The 19,953-nt window shown below is 39.0% G+C and overlaps 1 protein-coding gene across 2 annotated transcripts in view; it reads right to left on the bottom strand.

Annotated features, from left to right (window-relative positions):
• Positions 1 to 9,402: 9,402 nt before the first annotated feature.
• FLVCR1 (FLVCR choline and heme transporter 1) overlaps positions 9,403 to 19,953 on the bottom strand; it is a 36,806-nt gene continuing 26,255 nt past the window's right edge. Inside the window, exons 5-10 of one of the 2 annotated variants that reach the window (XM_014834885.3) lie at positions 19,180 to 19,283; positions 16,927 to 17,037; positions 16,337 to 16,442; positions 16,008 to 16,119; positions 12,309 to 12,376; positions 9,403 to 12,142 (exon numbers count right to left, since the gene is read on the bottom strand). In XM_014834885.3, the coding sequence (XP_014690371.1) occupies positions 12,068 to 12,142; positions 12,309 to 12,376; positions 16,008 to 16,119; positions 16,337 to 16,442; positions 16,927 to 17,037; positions 19,180 to 19,283 (576 nt within the window). In that variant the 3' untranslated portion in view covers positions 9,403 to 12,067. Of the gene's footprint in view, positions 12,143 to 12,308; positions 12,377 to 13,356; positions 14,031 to 16,007; positions 16,120 to 16,336; positions 16,443 to 16,926; positions 17,038 to 19,179; positions 19,284 to 19,953 lie in introns of those variants that run through there. The other variant, XM_070497157.1, reaches the window with a different exon arrangement.

The following is a 19,953-nucleotide window of genomic DNA, read 5'->3' as shown; positions in this document are numbered from 1 at the left end:
GTCTCAGAAACCAAATCTCTACCTTGTTCCTCTTCACAGGGGAAAAACAAAGGCCTCCCATCTGGGTGGTGAAAAGAAGAGCCAGGTCATGTTTCCCTGAGGCCAGAGGAAGCGTTTCTGGGGCATCCGGGCGAGCATCCGCGGGGAGGGATGCTGAGCTCAGGTGGACCCACCTGAAGAGGCAGTGTGTGCGCTCAGCCCCCTGGAGAAGCAAGGCTAGCAGGCAGCTGCTGCAGGCAGGGAGTTCTCAAAGTGTGGTCCTGGACCAGCAGCATCAACGTCACCTGGGAACTTGTTAGAAGTACAAATTCTTGGGCCCCACCTGTGTTAACGAGCCCTCCAGGTGATTCTGGGATACCCTCATGTTGGAGAGCTGTTTGAGGTATGTCTTGATAGTGAGCCCTGAGCCCTGGGGTAGGAGGCAGGCCTGGGGTATGGGGGTCATGCCAGAGGGCCTCCAGTTGGAGCAGCCGCATCCATTTGTGTGGTACAAATAGTGTCCTCTGCTAGGTGTGCCACAGGTTAAGGTTTGGGAGCCTACCTGAGAAGCACGTGACAGGGAGAAACACTGAGGAATGATGTCACCTACTGAAAGGTGCTTTCACTCTTCCAGGCACGGATAAGCATTTATCCCAACTTGGAGAGCGTATTTCCACAGATTCCCAAGGAGTCTGGCTTGGAGACCAACATGGTGTTCAAATCCTTTTGTTCGACATGAACCTGTCGTTTTTCAGCACAGACCCACCGCTTGGGTCAGCAGGGATGAGGAATGGAGACAGCACACGTCTGAGCTGAGGGGTGCCTCTGGAAGGACGCCCACCCTTGTACCATCTCTGGAGCAGCGTGGCCAGAGGGCACCCCGAGGGCCCCAGGAGGGGTTCACAGATTCCACAGAGGGGCAGCCTCCAGTGAAAAAACACCGTGTTCTTTCCCATTTTACAGAAATTGTGCAGAACAGTTAAGCTGTCAGCACGTTCACCAACCATCCCATTATTTGTGTTGGAAATGGCACCAGAAATGTGAAAGGCTGTTGATGGCTAATGTTTCACCACTCGTTTAACGTGTATGTGTGCATGTGTGTGTGTGTGTGAGTTTGAGTGTGTTTGGGGCAAGTGACTCCTACTGGTTTGGAGATATGGCTGAAATGAACTGGCACACCCCTGTCTCTCACACGCACGCACGCACGGACGCACACACACATGCACGCACTCAGCAATCCAGCGAAATTTCAGTGAGTCTGAAACAGTTTGTGAAAAGACCACTAGAGGGAGTGCTCTCCCCGTTTTTGGAGTGGAAACGGCTCTACCGGCCCAGAGCCAGGCGTGGGTCCAGCTGCCAGGTTTTCGGGGCTAAGGAAAAGCCCGACTTACTCGTAGGTCAAGGAGGCATCAGCCTAAAGCAGAGTGATTTCAGGGGCACAAGGAGGTACAAAGCCTCCATAGTCTGTCTCAGTGGAGCTCACTGAGCTTTACCCAGATACACCAGACCGATTTAAAATGCAAATACAATCAGTGATGACACTTCAGGACTTCTCTCTCTGAGATGGAGGGAGCTGAGAGGTTTTGACAAACTGTAATGGAGGGTGAGTGCTGGGTTGGGCAGAGGCATAAGGGGTTTACAACAATGAAACTGGGGCTTCTCAAGCATCTCAATCGTCCTCTATTCAAAAGAAGAGAAAAGCCTTGCCTGAGTCCGTGAGTGAGAGCTGAGTCCTGCGTGTCCCTGTGAGCAGGCGGGGGCGCCGCCTCCTGTTTCCTTTGCACCTGGACAGCGTCTGAGCAAGTGCTGTGGACTCTGATAACCGGTGTTCTGGTCTTTGAGCATTTTGAGAGGGGAACACTGTTTTGAATTTCTAGCTCCTAGCATAAACCCTAACAAAATTGTAAAGGCTCAATAAATGTCGGATAAGTGAATGAATGAATGTCCATGAGTAGGGAAGCATTAAGTAAATTATGCTGTATCAGTCTCATTGGAATATTATGCAGTTATTTAAAATAATAGTTATTTGAAAGTTGCTAAGAGACTAGATCTTAAAGGTTCTCATCACAAAAAAAAAATTTGTAACTATGTGAGGTGATGGGAGTTAATTAAACGTGGCAATCATTTCACACACTATATATACATTAAATATTATGTTCTACTCTTCAAACCAATACAATGTTGTATGTCAATTATATCTCAATAAAACTGGAAAAAATAAAATAATGGTTATAAAGGCCGTGTAGCAACATGGGAAATGAGTATATTACATTAAATATACAAATTGCATTGGACCAATGTAAGATTATGCATGCATGTGAACGAAAAGGGAAGGAGGAGGAAGGAAGAGTTGCATGTGGGTGGTGCTGTGGGTGGCTTCCCTCCTAGCTTGTTGTTTCATCTCCTTTGCTGTGGGTTGTGCAATAAACATAGAAGTCATTTTTTCCTGCCCACAAGAGTGACTCAGTTTGGTTCTTTGGTGACCAGGTACCTTGACCTCCATCCCGTTTGCCCAGATCTCACCGTCTCTCCAGAGTTCATGTTTGTTTCATTTTCTTTGCACGGTGCCCAGCACTGCACCCCCATGAACACGGAAGTGGCTAAGACTTTGGGTATTAATGATCTTAGTGGCAGCTGCTATAAATGACGTCAAGTTCAAAGACTTAAACACCATGTTCTCCCACATCGGTCAACTTTCTCTGAAGTGTGATCAGCAGCGAGTCCCTGTTGATACCGTTTCTCACAGTGAGAATAATAATGGATCTGATTTGTTAAGCATCTACTATGTGGCTTCTACTTAAATTTAATCCTCACCACAAACCTGCAAGGTAGGAAATATTATCCTATTTAGTAGAGGAAGAAATAGAAATCCAGAGGGTTTAAATTATTTTCCCAAGATCATGGACAGTCATGTTTTACACCTAAGACTTTAGGCTCCCAAGGGCCATGTTTTTACCCTCCATACCATGATGGATGCTTTCAAAGGGCTCCTGATGCAGTAGAGGCAATAAAATAATGCACGTAAATAGCATAATTCAACCATACAAGGAAACTGTCTTATGAATAATAGTACCAAAGTGTTGCATAGATCCACAGGTCATGAATCTATGCCCATGTGTGACCTCTCCAGGGACATCTTTTTTTAGTACTAATCTCCTGATTGTGCAGTGCGAAGCTCTATCCACTCATAAATCCTGCCCTAGCCAGAATGACCTAGAACTTATTGTCTTTGTTTTGGGTCAAAATATGTTTTGAAGGATTCAGGCTTTTCATTGAAAAAGAAATCACTGTTACTACTTTTTTTTTTTTTTTAAGATTGGCACCTGAGCTAACATCTGTTGCCAATCTTCTTTTTTTTTTGCCTCTTCTCCCCAAAGCCCCCCAGTCCGCAGTTGTATATTCTAGTTGTAAGTCCTTCTGGCTCTGCTGTGTGGGACCCCGCCTCGGCATGGTTTGATGAGCAGTGCTAGGTCCATGCCCAGGATCCAAACTGGTGAAACTCTACGCCACTGAAGCAGAGTGCGCGAACTTAACCACTTGGCCATTGGGCCGGCTCCCACTGTCACTCTTATTTCAGCCTCACTTTCATGTGTTGTGAAACTCCATGACGGGCTGGCCTGGTGGTACAGCGGTTAGGTTCGCACATTCTGCTTTGGCAGCCCAGGGTTTGCCGGTTTGGATCCTGGGTGCGGATATGGCACCGCTTGGCAAGCCATGCTGTGGCAGGCACCCCACATATAAAGTAGAGGAAGATGGGCATGGATGTTAGCTAAGGGCCAGTCTTCCTCAGCAAAAAAGAGGAGGATTGGCAGCAGATGTTAGCTCAGGGCTAATCTTCCTCAAAAAAAAAAAAAAAGAAAGAAAGAAAAACAAACTCCATGAACATTATTCTATCAATTAACCTCGGGGGTTAGGGGCCATTTCAGTGCCTGAAGGAATCAGATGTTCCCTGAGAAAGACAGGTGTGCCCAAGCAGCATTCATTGCTCAAAACCTAGACACTCTGACCAGAAATCAAATTTCTACTGGTTTCTGACAGTTCATTCTCTTTACAGTCACCACTTCATCATGGGCTTAAAATAAGAGAAATGAAGGGAAAACGCAAATGAATATAAATGACAAGAAAGGCAGAGGCCGGATCCACCATCTGTCTAAATGGAAAATGAAGCTCCTCTGCCTTAATGAATCTTTTTCTTCCTCTGCTGATCCCATTTCCTCCTCCCTCCTATTCAACCTGCTCGCAGGACATCTACAGATGTTAGCACAGATTTAAGATAAGGTGTTCCCTCTCGGTGGCCAGTGTGCTTTGAAACTTTACCTCTCTTTAGGGAACCAAAGATATTTTATCTCCTATGAGATGTCATAAAGGCATTTTCCAGGCACTAGGATTGTGTCAAAGCACTTGAAGTCACTTCAGGGCAGGTTGTCACTTATGTCAATAACCAGCTCCACTTGCAGAGCGGGAGGGGCAGTGTGGCAGGGGCTGGCGTCTTGGTCCAGGAAGCTGAGACTGGGGAAGTGGGTTACAAAACAGAGTTGACTTCAGAAATGTGTTACTCACCCATATATCTGTGTCTGCTGTGGAAAATAAGAATGGTATTTTTTTCTGGACAGAAGTAGTTTTTTCCACTGACAATCTAAATGTAATTTTAATGATTCTCAATGGGATCTGAGAAAGGTCTTAGATTTTAAAGTCTATTTAATATATACTGGTAACATAAAATGCTATGTATTATTTTACATTTCTAACAGTTTGAGGACCAAACATTTAGCTATTTGTAAAATTAAATAAAGCTGGAAACTTCATCTTGAAATATCACACTGTTATCTAAATTAAAATAGTATGACAAGAGGTAGTGGTAGCATTTTTTTATGGCTTCCAGCTTACATAGGAGGTAGCATCTTCATTTGCAGCTACCAATTCTCTTCTCTTTGGCCTCATTAACAAAGCTACCCAGTTCTGCGTTTCTTCCCTACAGGTTCCTTCTGGGTCTCCAGTGACTCTTCTTCCACATGTCTCCTCATTAGAGGTCTTGGATCCTTAACCCTCTTCTTACCCACTCTCCCTTTTTCCTCACACTGTCAATCATCGATCCGTGTCCATGACAGCCAAACTCTTTTCTAGAAGAGTGGTTCTCGCAGTGCACCCCAGACCCTTGGGAGTCCCCAAGAACCTTTTCAGAGAATCCATGTCAAAACTCTTCACTAATAAATTAAAGAAGTTCCTTGATGTTTTCACTGTGCTGACATTTGCTCTGATGGTACAAAGGTGGTGATGGATAAACTGCTGGCGCCTTAGCCCAAATCAAGGCCAAGGCAGAAACTGTACCATCGGCGGCCATTGGATTCTTCACCACCACACATTTGCAGTTTTAAAAAAGACAGTTCCCCGAGATTATCCTCAATGAAGGAGTAAGAGCGATTGAATCCTTGGGTACATGACTTTTTCATATTCTGCAACGAAATGAGAAGTGTGCAATGACACACCTCTGCCACACGAAGTACGACAGTTGTTTAGAGGAAAAGCACTTGTACAATTATTTGAGTTGCAAGCTGCACTAGAGGCTTATTTTCATAGAACAATTTGTACTTGAGAGAATGATTGACAGATAAATTACGGTTATTCAGATGCGTATTTGGCAGGTATTTCTTTTTTTTTTAACTTTAATAATATATTTTATTTAGCCCAATATATCCAAACATTATCATTTCAACACATAATCAAGATAAAAAAAATTAGGATTTTAAATCTTTTTTTTTGAACTAAGTCTTTGAAATCCAGTGTGTATTTCAGACTTTCAGCACATTTCAAGCTAGATACTAAATTTTCACCAGAAATACTTGATCTGTATGGAGAGTTCATAAAATTAGAGTTGAAAATGTAGATTCCACATACTGAAGTTCTTCTAAACACTCCTAAAAGTTTTCTAATAACTGAAATGTCTGCTTTTATTTTTATTGAGTTAATGATAGGTGACAATCTTGTGAAATTTCAGTTGTACATTAATGTTTGTCATTCGTGTTGTAGGTGCGCCACTTCACCCTTTGTGCCCACCCCCCACCCCACCTTTCCCCTGGTAGCCACTAATCTGTTCTCTTTGTCCACATTTTTAAATTCCTCATATGAGTGGAGTCATACACAGATTATCCTTCTCTAACTGGCTCATTTCACTTAACATAATTCCCTCAAGGTCCATCCATGTTATTGCAAATGGAATGATTTTGTTCTGTTTTACAGCTGAGTAGTATTCCATTGTATATATATATATATATATATATATATATATATATCACATCTTCTTTATCCAATCATCTGTTGATGGGCACTTAGGTTGCTTCCATGTCTTGGCTATTGTAAATAATGCTACAATGAACATTGGGGTGCATAGGACTTTTGGAATTGCTGACTTTAAGCTCTTTGGATAGATACCCAGTAGTGGAATGGCTGGATAGTATGGTAGTTCTATTTTTAATTTTTTGAGGAATCTCCATACTGTTTTCCATAGTGGCTGCACCAGTTTGCATTCCCACCAGCAGTGTATGAGGATTCCTTTTTCTCCACAACCTCTCCAACATTTGTTACTATTAGTTTTAGCTATTTTTGTCATTCTAATGGGTGTAAGGTGATATCTTAGTGTAGTTTTGATTTGCATTTCCCTGATGATCAGCGATGATGAGCATCTTTTCATGTGCCTATTGGCCATCTGTATATCTTCTTTGGAGAAATGTCTGTTCATGTCTCCAGCCCATTTTTTGATCGGGTTGTTTGATTTTTTGTTGTTGAGTTGTGAGAGTTCTTTATATATTATGGATATTAAGCCTTTGTCAGATATATGACTTGCAAATATTTTTTCCCAGTTAGTGGGTTGTTTTTTTGTTTCAATCCTGTTTTCATTTGCCTTGAAGAAGCTCTTTAGTCTGATGAAGTCCCATTTGTTTATTCTTTCTATTGTTTCCCTTCTCTGAGAAAACATGGTGTCCGAAAAGATCCTTTTAATATTGATGTCAAAGAGTGTACTGCCTACGTTTTCTTCTAGAAGCCTTATGGTTTCAGGTCTCACCTTTAGGTCTTTGATCCATTTTGAGTTTATTTTGGTGAATGGTGAAAAAGAATGGTCAATTTTAATTCTTTTACATATGGCTTTCCAGTTTTCCCAGCACCAATTGTTGAAAAGACTTTCTTTTCTCCATTGTATGCCCTCAGCTCCTTTGTTGAAGATAAGCTGTCCATAGATGTGTGGTTTTATTTCTGGGCTTTCAATTCTGTTTTTGGCAGATATTTCTAAAAAGCAATGAAGTGAGTCTGTCACTTCAAGAAACAACTGACAGAATTTTTTCCCAATGATAAGAAAAGTTTTCCAACTAAAATTAGCATTTCGGAAAACCTGCATCTGCCAAGACAAGTTTTAGAGAACTTGTATGAGCTTGACTCCTTCCCAATACTTGAAAGACTTTCTGATGAGATCAGAGGTATAAACGAATGCAATTGGTCTGGCATTATATAAGGAAAAATATTTTGTAAGAGCAGCATAATTCAGTGAAATAATATTTTCCAAATACTAATGCATAATAAGACAAAACCATGCATGATTAAAGATGTATTTAAAGTATAAGACAGATCGTTAGATTTTAATGTAACAAAGCATGGAAAGTTTATTGATACAGTTTCAGATTCCACATAGCACTAAACTTTAAGACACTACCAGTTCAAATTTTGGCACAGGATTAAAAAATATCTGCAGTTATCTGAACAGGCTATTAAAATAACTCTCCTTTTCCAACTCCACATGTGTGCAAGACTTTTCTTCAAACATTTCAAAACAGCGTATCTCCACAGTTTGAACGCAGACTCTGACATGAGAATCCAGCTGTATTCTAGAAAGCTCGACATTCCAGCGTTTTGCACTCTTTAAACATTAAAAAATATTGCTCTTCTAGGAGTCCTAGCTTTCGTTTGGAGGTCCTGAAAGTAGGACAAATTGTCGTTTTTTCTTGTTTTAGTAGTAGCCTTGCCTTAAGACAACAAATGCAATAAGTGACTTCCTTTCCTTATGAACTAGAGCCAGTAACAGGCTAACATAGGGCCTAGAAGTAAAATAAAAAGGCAACTGTTACTTTAGATATTTGTTCTGGGTTCTACCTCCTGTGGTTTAAGGTAAATTATTTCAAGTTTCAGGACCTTATTTCCCACAGTTCCATAATAAATATCTTTGTTAAAAACTTGCTTTGGAAAACTCTTCCAAGGTGCTATTGGAGTAGAAAATATTTTGTTATAAATTGTTTATGAGCACAGAATATTTGTATTCCCTTATAATTTGTAACATGTAATTTGTAACTGAACACAAATAAATTCTTCAGTATTACTGGTAAAAAAAAAAAAAATATTGCTCTTCTCACATCTGTTTTGTTTTTGAAAAGTCATTTTTCATAAAAATGTAATTTATGTTAATATGTAATGAAGTTACTTTCAAATGAATTTTTTTTTTAGTTCCTAATAGGATAAATAATGACATCGATAACTCACAAAAACAAACATTATTCGGGCTTCTCAATGATTTTTAAGTGTAAGAATTCTGAGACTAAAACTTTTAGGAGCCACAGCCCTAGATGAACGGTTCATCCAGCCTCCGGTCCCTGTCAGAGTTTCCTTCAGTTGCCCACCAGTTTATTAGGATACAGGATGCTCTTCGGGAGATTCTGAGGTGCGCTGTCCCCCACCGTCCGACCCCAGTCTGATCTGAATCATCTGGGCAGCACTCCTGTCCTCCTCAAATGTCTTCTCTACTGACTCCCACAGGACCTCGATTTTCCTCATTCTTATTCTGTTGATATACCTCACTTAACTTTTCTCTTCAAATCTAAATACATCTAAGCGGTAATATGCATAGTGCTAGGTACCAGCGATCAATGCATAAAAATAGAGCCATCTTTTGAGCATTATGTCAAGCTTTATGCTAAACACTTTTCACGTATTATCTCATTTAACATTACGAAGAATGAATGTTCATCATACCCTATTTTTCAATGAAGACACTTACAGATTGGTTTTATTATATTAATCAGAAAGGCCTTGAGGAAAAGTGACGCATACTCCAGGAATAAGGTACAATACAGGCTCACGCTACCAGGAGAGAAAGAGAGAGAAAAGTCGGAAGCTTAGGAGGTGTGGCCATGATGGCTCACTCAAGGCGGCCCATCTGCCTGAAGGCAGGGTGGGCACCAGAGTAAGAGGAGGAGACACAGCCCTCGCTACCTTGCTGTTTTAGCCCTGACCTTGGTTTGACTTTGTTTCCCTGTGTTCCACAAACCACCTCTCTCCTTCCCTCGTCCATTCTGAAATCACATAACCCCTTTCCATTTCCCATGTGTGCCTAAGAATCAGAACTTAAAATTAAAAAAAAAAAAAAGCCATACAAAATTACATTAAAAAAATAAATTTATTTCAAATCTGAAATACTGAAGAACAAGCATACAGATAAATAATACAAAAAGCAAAAATTAGAACATTAAAAAAGACTTAGGCATTCTTCCAGCAACACTCTGGGTTAACACCTAAACATATTTTTAAAGACATTTCTCCAACATTCACAAAAGGCAAAAGCAATATTTGCTGGGGCCGGCCCCATGGCCTAGTGGTTAAGTTCAGCACACTCGGCTTCAGCAGCCCAGGTTCAGTTCCTGGGTGGGACCTACACCACTCGTCAGCAGCCACACTGTGGCAGCAACCCACATTCAAAATAGAGGAAGATCAGCACAGATGTTAGCTCAGGGCCAATCTTCCTCAAGCAAAAAGAGGAAGATTGGCAACAGATGTCAGCTCAGGGCCAATCTTCCTCACCCCCCCCAAAAAAAAGAAGAAGAAAAAGAAGGAAAAGCTATATTTGCAACATTTATAAAGGCGACAGTTTTTGAAAATATCTAGTTTCTTTCTAAAATCATTTGATTAAAAGTTACACAGGTTATGGTTACCCAACAACATTTTCCAAAGATACAACATAGAATTATAAGACATTTTTGTTTGACATATTACAGTCAACTTTAATTCAAAATACAGAAAAATTCTCAGTTCGTTTTATGTTTTGTCACATATTTCATCCTTTTCCTAATCAACAAGGAAAAATACACATGACATATATGTATATGCTTTTCAGAAATAAAGCATTCCAACTTTTATCTGTAATGTGTTCAAAACCTCAGGAACTCAACAAATACATGATTTTTTTAAACAACATTCACAGTTTAAAAATAAAAACAGTTACTTAGAGAAGGGGCCTTAAAATGTATTTTTGGCCATAAAACCAGTGAAGTAAATAAATAAGGAAGTTAATGATTCAGCATATTCTGCCTGAGTGATCACCAACTGAATAAAAAGGCTAAAAAATCAGATTTTAAATTCCCTGTATCTAGAAAGAAACAATCACTGTTGTGTATCCAGTTGTCCAGGGAATTTTTCTCTAGCTAGATTTAAGTTCTTATGCTACAATGATCTGATCTACCCTACGATGAAAGCATTTAAGATTCACAAAAGACCTTTGAGATTAAATTGATCACATTCATTATATGGATGAGGAAATGCTGCCCGGAGAGTTACAGGGACAGTGAGAAACAGACCCAGGACATGGCCCCGGAGGTCCTGTGTCCCAGCTAACTTCTGGTAACATATTCTCCAGGGTGAGACTCTACAAAATTTACCGTTGGTTGATCACAGAGAATGTTATAGCTTGAATATAAAGCAAGACATAGGCTATGCCCAAATCAGAATTGCTAATTCACTTCAAGGGTATGCAAGAATATACCTGACAGCTTTTTTTTCGTTTACTTGGACATAATACAAGTATTATGGGTGCTTAAATGTCATTACTCATAAGATATTCTCTATCAGCTTAGAGAGTCAGGACATGAACATTTAAATTCTCACTGTAAATGAAACGCAGTGGTAGGCACTGTGGAAACACATTTGGTCCTACTCTCCTTACCCTGAGCATGTGAAAGAGCAGACTGTTCCAACAGTACGGAGACTGTGTACACTCTATGGTGAAGATACACTCCCCCGACGCTGAGGGAGCACGTACCTGGGCACAGTATTCCTCAGAAGAGAATGGTCACAAAAAATGATACTGAGAACTAGAATAGAGAGCATTTCAAGAGGTTTCCATTAAATGGAAACCTAGGCTATCTGAAGTTATTATAGATTTCCTTATCTCGGAAACTTCAAGGCAAAAGGATAAGGTGTAATACAAAAAATCAAGAAAAAGCCAGTAACATATAAGATGGCATTTTCTTACTAGAAAGTTCTATATTGAAAAAAATGAGAGAGTAAAAAAGGCAATGGGTACAAAACTACTCTATTTCAAGTTGGAGTGAAAAAATAGAGTGGTAGCATTTATACCATGATAGGAAGGCAGCACAGAGAAAAATTCAAGATAAGCCTGTGCCTGGGCTCCTTAGCTTAAATAGAACGTAAGTCTAAGACCAAAGCCATGGGTTCAGCCTGTACACAGCTTTTATAGCCATTGACACTATCTGTTACAAAGCACTTTGTAACAAGAATATAAGAAATGGGAAAAATCTCAGAGGTCATCTGGAGGTCTCACCCCAACACCGTCCTCTGGGGGGTTAGGTGTCATGCCGGCACGCTGAGGGGCTGGGACAGCTGGCAGGAATGACGGAGAGAGGGCCAATCAGGAACATATCGTATACTTGGTTCCACTGGGTATTTTCATAGAGAAACCACACATACTCTTACGTGACTTACAGGGATTAAACCTCAATATTATTTTAAAGCCTCCTAAGCCTCCATTTTCTACAAAAAAGAAAAATATTTACTTTTGAAAAATAAATGTCAAGAAGCTTACTTACAGATTGACAATTTAAGACTAAAAATGGGATCTTCATTAGAAAAACGGTAGTGTTAAAATGATGTAAGCAAAAGTATTTTTAGCAAAATATTGCTTAAATTAACAATTAAGCAAAACAGTAATAAAGTTTAGGAGTCATGTGATAATTTTCAACTAAGTGTCCATACCCCATAATCTATAAACCAAGCCTTACTGCTCAATTATCACACGACATCAACTTTTCCTTTCACCTCAAATTGCTGATTCTGCCTGCTTGGACATTATAATAGTTTTTGCTTCTTGATCTGCAGGACTATCAACTGGTACCTGTAGAAAGAATCAGAAGATAAAAAATGTATAGTATCTGGCATACGTCATTATGACAGATCAACAGTTGGCTCAAGAATATAAAACAACTGACTAGATAGATTTGTTTCATACTTATTCTATGCACACATTTCTAAGCAGTATAATAAAAATTTTCATTACTTACAGCTTTAATATCACCATTTGTAATTCCTATATTTATATTGTGTCTTCTCAAATCAGACTTGATTAATGCTGAAACAGAGAAGCATCAATGTGGTTACCATAGAGTACATATGAATATACTTTTCTCTAAGCAGTGCAAAGTCTTTTTTGATATCGTCAAATTTAGCACACTATAGCACCATAATATTCAACAGCAATCTCATAGCCTGAAAAAATAATAGTACTTCTCTGAGCCATTAACTTAATTAGCAAGTCATTCATTAGTGAACACATACGGGATGCTAGGAACCAAAGACACTAAGATGGAAAGTGCAATTCTTTCCCTAAATGACCCTCCAATCTAGAGAAATACTGATATGCAAGAATTATAACATTTTAGTCTAACTGCAATAAATGCAGGTATGTACAAGGTGCAGTGGGAGCATGGGAGAAAAAATGCCTGTGTCAGCCAAAAGCCATCAGAGAAGGCTTGCCAGAGGGGACACGTGAACTGCAACTTGAAAACTGAGGAAGAACTCCTTCAGCAGGGAAGAGGAGAGAGGAAGGCATCCCAGGCAGGCAGAAAAAAGTATATGCAAAAAATCAGGACAGAAAGAGTATGGCCTGTTCTTGGCACTGGAGGTAGTTTGAGATCATTGGAGCATTAAGTACAGGGCGGAGGTGGCAGGAAATGAGGCTGGGTTTGAGGTATGGTGTCCAGTGTGTTAAGGAGTTTCCATCTGAGTAGGAAAGGATGCGACCAGGCCCACGTATTAAGGAGGTCAGCCTGGCAGCTCCGTGGAGGATGACTAGCAGCAACAAGACCAGAGGCAGGAAGGTCAGACGGGGGCTTCGATCCTGCTGAAAGAGAGTAATCCTCAATGTGAGACATGGGGATACAGGGACAGATTTCAGAGATATTTTAGAATAGAACCAATAAGCTTTGGTGACTTGATAGAATACAAAAAATGGAGGGAAGGGAGAAAGAAAAAAGTGAGTGACTTGAGAGTTTTCTTGGGCAATGAACAGATGGTGGTCCTAGTTAATGAAAAGGAAAATGTGAGAGGAAGAGGTGTGGTGGGAAGATGGTAAGTTGAGTTCTGGACAGGCTGAGGATCAGACTTCCACGGGACATCCAGGTCAGGGACAGACACGTAATTGGATATATTGGTCTGAAATGTAAAAGAGATCTGGGTCTGGACATAAAGATTTGGAAGTTACTGTGTTAAAGCGGTAAAGCCATAGACTGCTCAAGGAGAGTGTAAAATAAGAAAAGAAGATATAAGTTTGGGGGTAATTAAGTAATCTAATCAGTCATAAAGCAAAATAAAAGTAAAAGATGAAAGTAAAACCAATGTACTAAAAGTCTAAAGCTTCCTTTGAAATTCACACTGCCTCTTATAATTCTGCTCCATTACTGATACCAACATTTCAGAAATTCAAATATTTATGCTGAGCTAATTGGATATATATATATATGGCCTTTCTGATGCATTTAAATGATTTTAAAGAAACCGGTGATGAGGTGGCCTGGTGGCATAGTGGTTAAGTTCACGTGCTCCGCTTCAGCCGCCTGGAGTTTGCAGGTTCAGATCCCAGGTGTGGACCTACACACCCTGCTCACCAAGCCAAGTTGTGGTGGTATCCCACATACGAAAATAGAGGAAGACTTGCACAGACGTTAGCTCAGAGACAATCTTCCTCAAACAAAAAGAATGGCAACAGATGTTAGCTCAGGTCCCATCTTCCTCACGAAAAAGAAAAAAGAAGAAGAAGAAGAGGAAGAAGAAGAAACTGGTGATGTTGTGGAATGAGACCATATTTAAAAGCAGTTTAGATATTAGAACAACTATGTTGCTTTAAATCGCAGCAATGATTGCCATTGACTGATCAGCTCTACAATGTTGTACAATTTGCCAAATCAAAGAGGCTACTCACTCATTTTTCTAACAGGGAGAAAATGTATTTCTTTACCATTAATACTAATTATGGAATTTAGAAACACTATGAATGGCATTATCATCCATTTTTTTCAATGGACACACAGATGAGCTAGGGACAAATAATATGCGGTACAGAGAGCTGTCAGTCCTGGAAAAGCAAAATGCACTGCATTCAAATGCTAATTTCTATGTCAAAACAAGAACTCCCAGCACTTCTAGGAAAGAAAATGTAAAGAGAAAAGGTACCACCTTTATCACACCTCATGAATTTCTCAGTCCCCTTTCCTGTCGATACAATATACAAACACTGGATAGAAAACCCATCACACTTGGTCCAGTAAAATACTCAACAGTTGAGGGAAATTAATTAGCATTTTTCGATGGTGAACGTAGCAAAGTGAAACAATTTTAAAGATCATTTTTCACATCTTAGTTTTCTAGGCTTGATTTCTTTGAATTAACATTTATGAATCTTATTACAAAAATGATGTGAAAAAGTACAAAACTCCTCCCTTTTTTGGTCCAACAGTAACAGTCTATTTGACAGACGTGTTACTTCCTTGGAAATTAAGAACCAAGACGGAATTATTTATGACAGATCAGTAGTTAAAGCAGTCAATGTATCACGTTTTTCACAGTTTTGTATGCTTCATTTTACTAACTGAAAAGAATGAGGGAAAAACCTCCCCCATCATAAGATGTTTTCCTTTGAGGACACAGGTTACATTTACTCTCTTTGAACATAATGAATGAACATAGTGACCTTAGGTGTTTGTGTATTTCGAAAATAAATGTTTACCACTGGTAAGATTTCATATTGGGGGTTTCAAAAAGAATGATCAGGTATTCAATGAACACAAAAAGCAGCCTTGATTCACCTCTTTCTGATAGATCTGTCTCTTATATTGGTAAAGGGATGCAGAAAGAAATCAACAAACTGAAATAACAGTAGAAGCCAACTTGGGCTGGAAGCACTGCTGGACAGATGTCTTACTTCCAAATTCAAACACTTATGTGCCTGGAAAACTACGGATAAAAGTTCTTTTACACGCTCGTTCTTGGGCGATGGGGCACTATTCTCTTTCCTGCCCATGTCTATTCTGATTACAATCATGCACTCCCCAGGTGTGTAGTAGTCTATACCATCTAGGTTTGTGAAAGTATATTCTATGGTGTTCACCCAATGACAAAAGCGCCTAACAATGCATTTCTCACAACGTATCCTTCTCAATACCTGAGAAGTCTAAGAATGGGCTAACCATTCCACATGCTATTTCCACTACCACCATCTGACTTCTTACTGCCACTATCACGTTATAATAATAGCTAACGTGGTTGGGCATGTCCTAGGTGCCAGACGCTACACTACGAGCTTTCCATGAACCGCCTCAGTTAATCCTCATAGCAACCCCGTAACGCAGGCTTTTTAATACTTTATTATATAAATGAGGAAAGGAGGATTTGAGAGGTTAAGAAACTTGTCTAAAGTCAAACAGCTAGTGAGCAGCAGAATCAGAACTTGAACCCGGATCTGCTCACTCCAGGTCTTCACTGACTCTCGATATAAAAGTTTTGTTTTCAATGCATAGTAATGGCACTGAATTTGAAACCTGAAAAATGAATTAATAGGTTCATATCCTTGGAAGAAAACAAATAACATCCTGCTTTTTACTTCATTTTTTTTTATGAGTTCTGCCACGTCACTGAGAATCAATATACATGAAAATATAAAGACAACATGACACAAGTCTTTTTGCCAAGAACATACCCTAATTTACCTGTTAAAACGATGCCTACAAACATCCAAACACAGAGGAAAATGTTCCCTGCCTTAGGACTATAGTTTGATGTGAGCATTCCTTGAGCCAATGTGAACAAAATTCCAAATATCTAAAATAAAATAAGAGAAATAATTTTTATTGTTTACTTCTTTAAAATAAGTGTAATGTTCTTCCCAGATCTTAACTATTTTATTCATATGATTTGGCTTCCAGAAACATTGATTGAAAGGTATAATTTTTAAAACAAAAACTATGGTCAAATTCATTACCCATTAGAACATTCGGTAAACTAATCATCTCAGGTTTCAGAGAAATCAGAGGCTTACCTGCGCGGCAGCATTAAGGAGACCAGAGGAAGTACCTTCAGATTCAGGGTAAGTGATTTCAACTGCAAATTCAAAACCCAAGGGAAGGTAACCAGTCATGAAGAAACTAGGAAAATAAATCCAGAATTACAGAAAGAATTAACAGAAGGACATTATCACATATTGAGGCAATCATTCTACTTCTCAGGCTTATTCTAATGATCAAATAAGTAAATATTTTGAAGTTAATACGTGAAAGTAAGGCACTAGTATTATTCACCAGTCAGCCCAAGGTCACGAGAACTGAGAAGCAAAACAATTCCTAATTTTTTTCAGAGACAAACTTACCTCTAGTTTTCTAAGTTGTCTTTCTAACTAAATAAAATTACTTGGATTAAGTGAAGCTTATCCATTTTTCACCTATATATCAAATTTTAAACTATTTTTAATATTTCTAAAGAATTACACATTTATATGCACAGGATAGATTCTTTAAAGTTTAAAATATTAAAGAAACTTTGGATAAACTTTAAAAATTAAAAACCACGGTAATAACACTTCAGAATTGTAAGGGCATGCTGTCATTCCTCCTAAACACATTTGATGCTTACCCAAGCACCCCTCCAGTAATAAACACGATGATAATGTATCCAAGGTCCAATGTGAAAGTAAATATAACCATTCCAACAAAAGACAAAATGTAAACTATCAGAGTGGTCTGTCTAAAACAAAAATAACAAAATTGTTAGTATTTTGTCTGATTTTCCTAGGCACATAAAAATCATACGGCTAGCCACTGCTCTGTCTATACAGTAATAATTCTGTGGTTTCCAAGATTAGGTTTTCCTTATCTGTGGAAAATGTTTCTACCAGAGTGTGGACTTCAAAGCTTAAGACTTAAGATTCAATAGCATCAGACAATAAAACCCACACCATATCCAATGCTCAGACAGGAAGGCATATTCATTTGGATAAAATCATTTTTATGCCACCAAATGGGATAGTTCCCTATTTGTATTTCAAGATTCAAATTCCACCTCTTCCAAAATGCCTTTCCTAACCACTGCAGCTTCCAAGTTTCTTTCTTCCAAACTTCCTTATCATTATACCGTCTACATAACTGGCACTTGACTGCTATTGGAAGAACTTATGATTATCTATGTTAGTCTGTTATATTATTATTTAACTTTTCATATGTGAATGCCCTATCTTCCCCATTTACACCACAAGGGTCTTAAGGACACGGATCATACTTCCTTGCCACAATTCCTAGCTAAGAGCGATGCACACAGCAGGAGTTTGGTGTATGAATGGGAGTTACCCTGAGAAGAGAGCCAGGGCAACAAAGAACCAATTTCTATGCCTATCAAGTTTTCTAATTACATAATGGACTAAAGACTATTAATAAATTTAATCCTTTACATACGCTTGTAAGCATGGACCCTCTGGGACCAGTTCAGCTGACTCCATCTTATCAACAGAGTAATTAAGAGTGGTTTTTCAGGAATGGAGACCCCTTGTCCAGTTCAGGCCAGTTGAGACTACCAACCCATCAACTGGGCCTGCACAAATGCCCAATAAGTGATCTTTTTGATGTCAAAGGGCTGAAAACTCCACCCTCAGATCAGGCTAACTCCATCCTCAGATGATGCTAACACCACCCTTTTGTGAACATGTGTCCTATGAAGAGCCATGAAGCTTGCCTATGCTTGCATATAGGTCATCCATTACCTCACTTCTCTTTACCTCCATTCATCTATCTCCACACTTCAGACGGCCCTGCCCTTCATCCCATAAATTCTGCCCCAAGCCCTGGATTGGGGAGACAGATCTGAAAGCATATGCCTCCCATTTCCTTGAAGATCAATCTCGCAAATAAAGCTATTTTTCTTTTCCCAAAACCTGATGCCTGTAATATTTGGCTCTTTATGCGTATCAGGTGGGAGCCCTTGCTGGGTAAGGTGCCCTTCATCTACACCTTAATGGGTTTCACTCTAAGCCACCACTTCATAATAACGAAGCTGCACCAAGTGTTGTCTTAAAGCATGGGAGAATGATCTTTGAGAATTTCAAGATCAAAGGTATTCTGGAAGGGTTTATTTAGATAATGGTATCAAACATATCTTGGGCCTTGAAAGGTGTGTAGGAGGACACAGTTCCACACTTCATTCATTCACCGTTCCACTCATTCATTTCTCCCAAGCAGATGAGAAGTCTATGCCTGTTAAAAAAAATGTAGCTATTCTTTTAAGGCTTGGTGCAAAACATGCGGCCTCTGACACCCCCTTCTCAGTCTCCCAGTTGGGATTACTCTCTTTCTCTTCTGTATGAGCATCTCGCCGGTTCTGTATAGATGGGCGATTAATAAGCAGGAAAATATTATGTATCATCTTATAGTTAAGTGGTGCTATAGTTTGGGGGCATTTTAGCCAAAAACTTTTTACCAAAAAAAGGCCTATGCTCAATAATAATTTTTTGGTAGAAAAGAACAACTTTTTGTTTGTTTTATGCTCACATGAGAAAAGAACAGTACACAGTTTCTGTCAAAAGTCAAATGTTTCTCAGAAAGGGCTTATTTTAGAATAGAAATGATCCCTTCTGAAGTGGTACATATGAGTATTATTAGAGGGGAAGAAGATTCATTAGGAATCCAGCTTCTCAAATTTGAAATAAATACGACTGATAAAATAAGACAATATTTAGCCTATGGAAACATTTGGAAGTGAAGGGAACCTCAGAGTGTCTAGAATCCAAGTCTTTTAGTACTAATACTTCTAAAAATTTCTTAAAATAAAAAGCAATGTTTTCTTTAAAACCAAAAAATCTTAGGTTGTACACCATACATTTTATCTACTTTCACTTACTTGTATGTTTTGGTATAATCCAGCCATAAGCCACAAAGAATAGAGCCCACCATTCCAGCCACTACCAGTGTTAGCCCAATCCTTCCAGCATTCACTTCTTCTCCCTTAAAAGAATTTTCATAAGAAGTTAATCAGATACTTCTAACTCAAACAGATCCGTCACATTCCCATACCCTTTCATAGTCATTGGAAGTAATCAGACAAAATTAAGCAAACAATAGGAAGATTCAGCATGTGTGTCAGGGTGATGTGGGTGGGGACAGGTAACGCATATATAAAGTACATTCTATTTTAAAACCAAAAAAAAAAAAAAATCACCGCTAAAATACAGGAGAAATCAAAAAGGAAATTTTTCCTGATCCTCCATGAGGTTAGAAGTACAAGCATATTGTTAGAATTCTTAACTAATTCATAGATGTCTGAAAAGAAGGTTAATCTGATAGCTTTTACATATTACAACTGTTTTCTCCTTTCAAAAACAAAAAGAGGTTCATCACTTGATATTTACTCCTGTATACTTGTGTTGGATTCCCTTAAAGTTTTTTCTTTGTCTTTTTCCATATAACCTGTCACACTTTCTTTAAAAAAAGAATAACAAAAAGATTTAGGTATTGTCAAAGCAACAATAACTTCTGCTTTCCATCTCATACGTTTTATAAATTGTATTAAATGTATTCTCAATTAAAACAAACATAAATCTTTCACAGCAACAAGGTCATAAATCTTTAATCTTATGATCATGCTAACAGGAATTATATTGCTAAAGAAAATTTC

The sequence above is a fragment of the Equus asinus genome, chromosome 25 (genome assembly GCF_041296235.1).
Source record: "Equus asinus isolate D_3611 breed Donkey chromosome 25, EquAss-T2T_v2, whole genome shotgun sequence".
NCBI lineage: Eukaryota > Metazoa > Chordata > Mammalia > Perissodactyla > Equidae > Equus > Equus asinus.
Note: the sequence above shows the minus strand (reverse complement) of the source record. Positions and strands in the feature narration are given on the sequence as shown.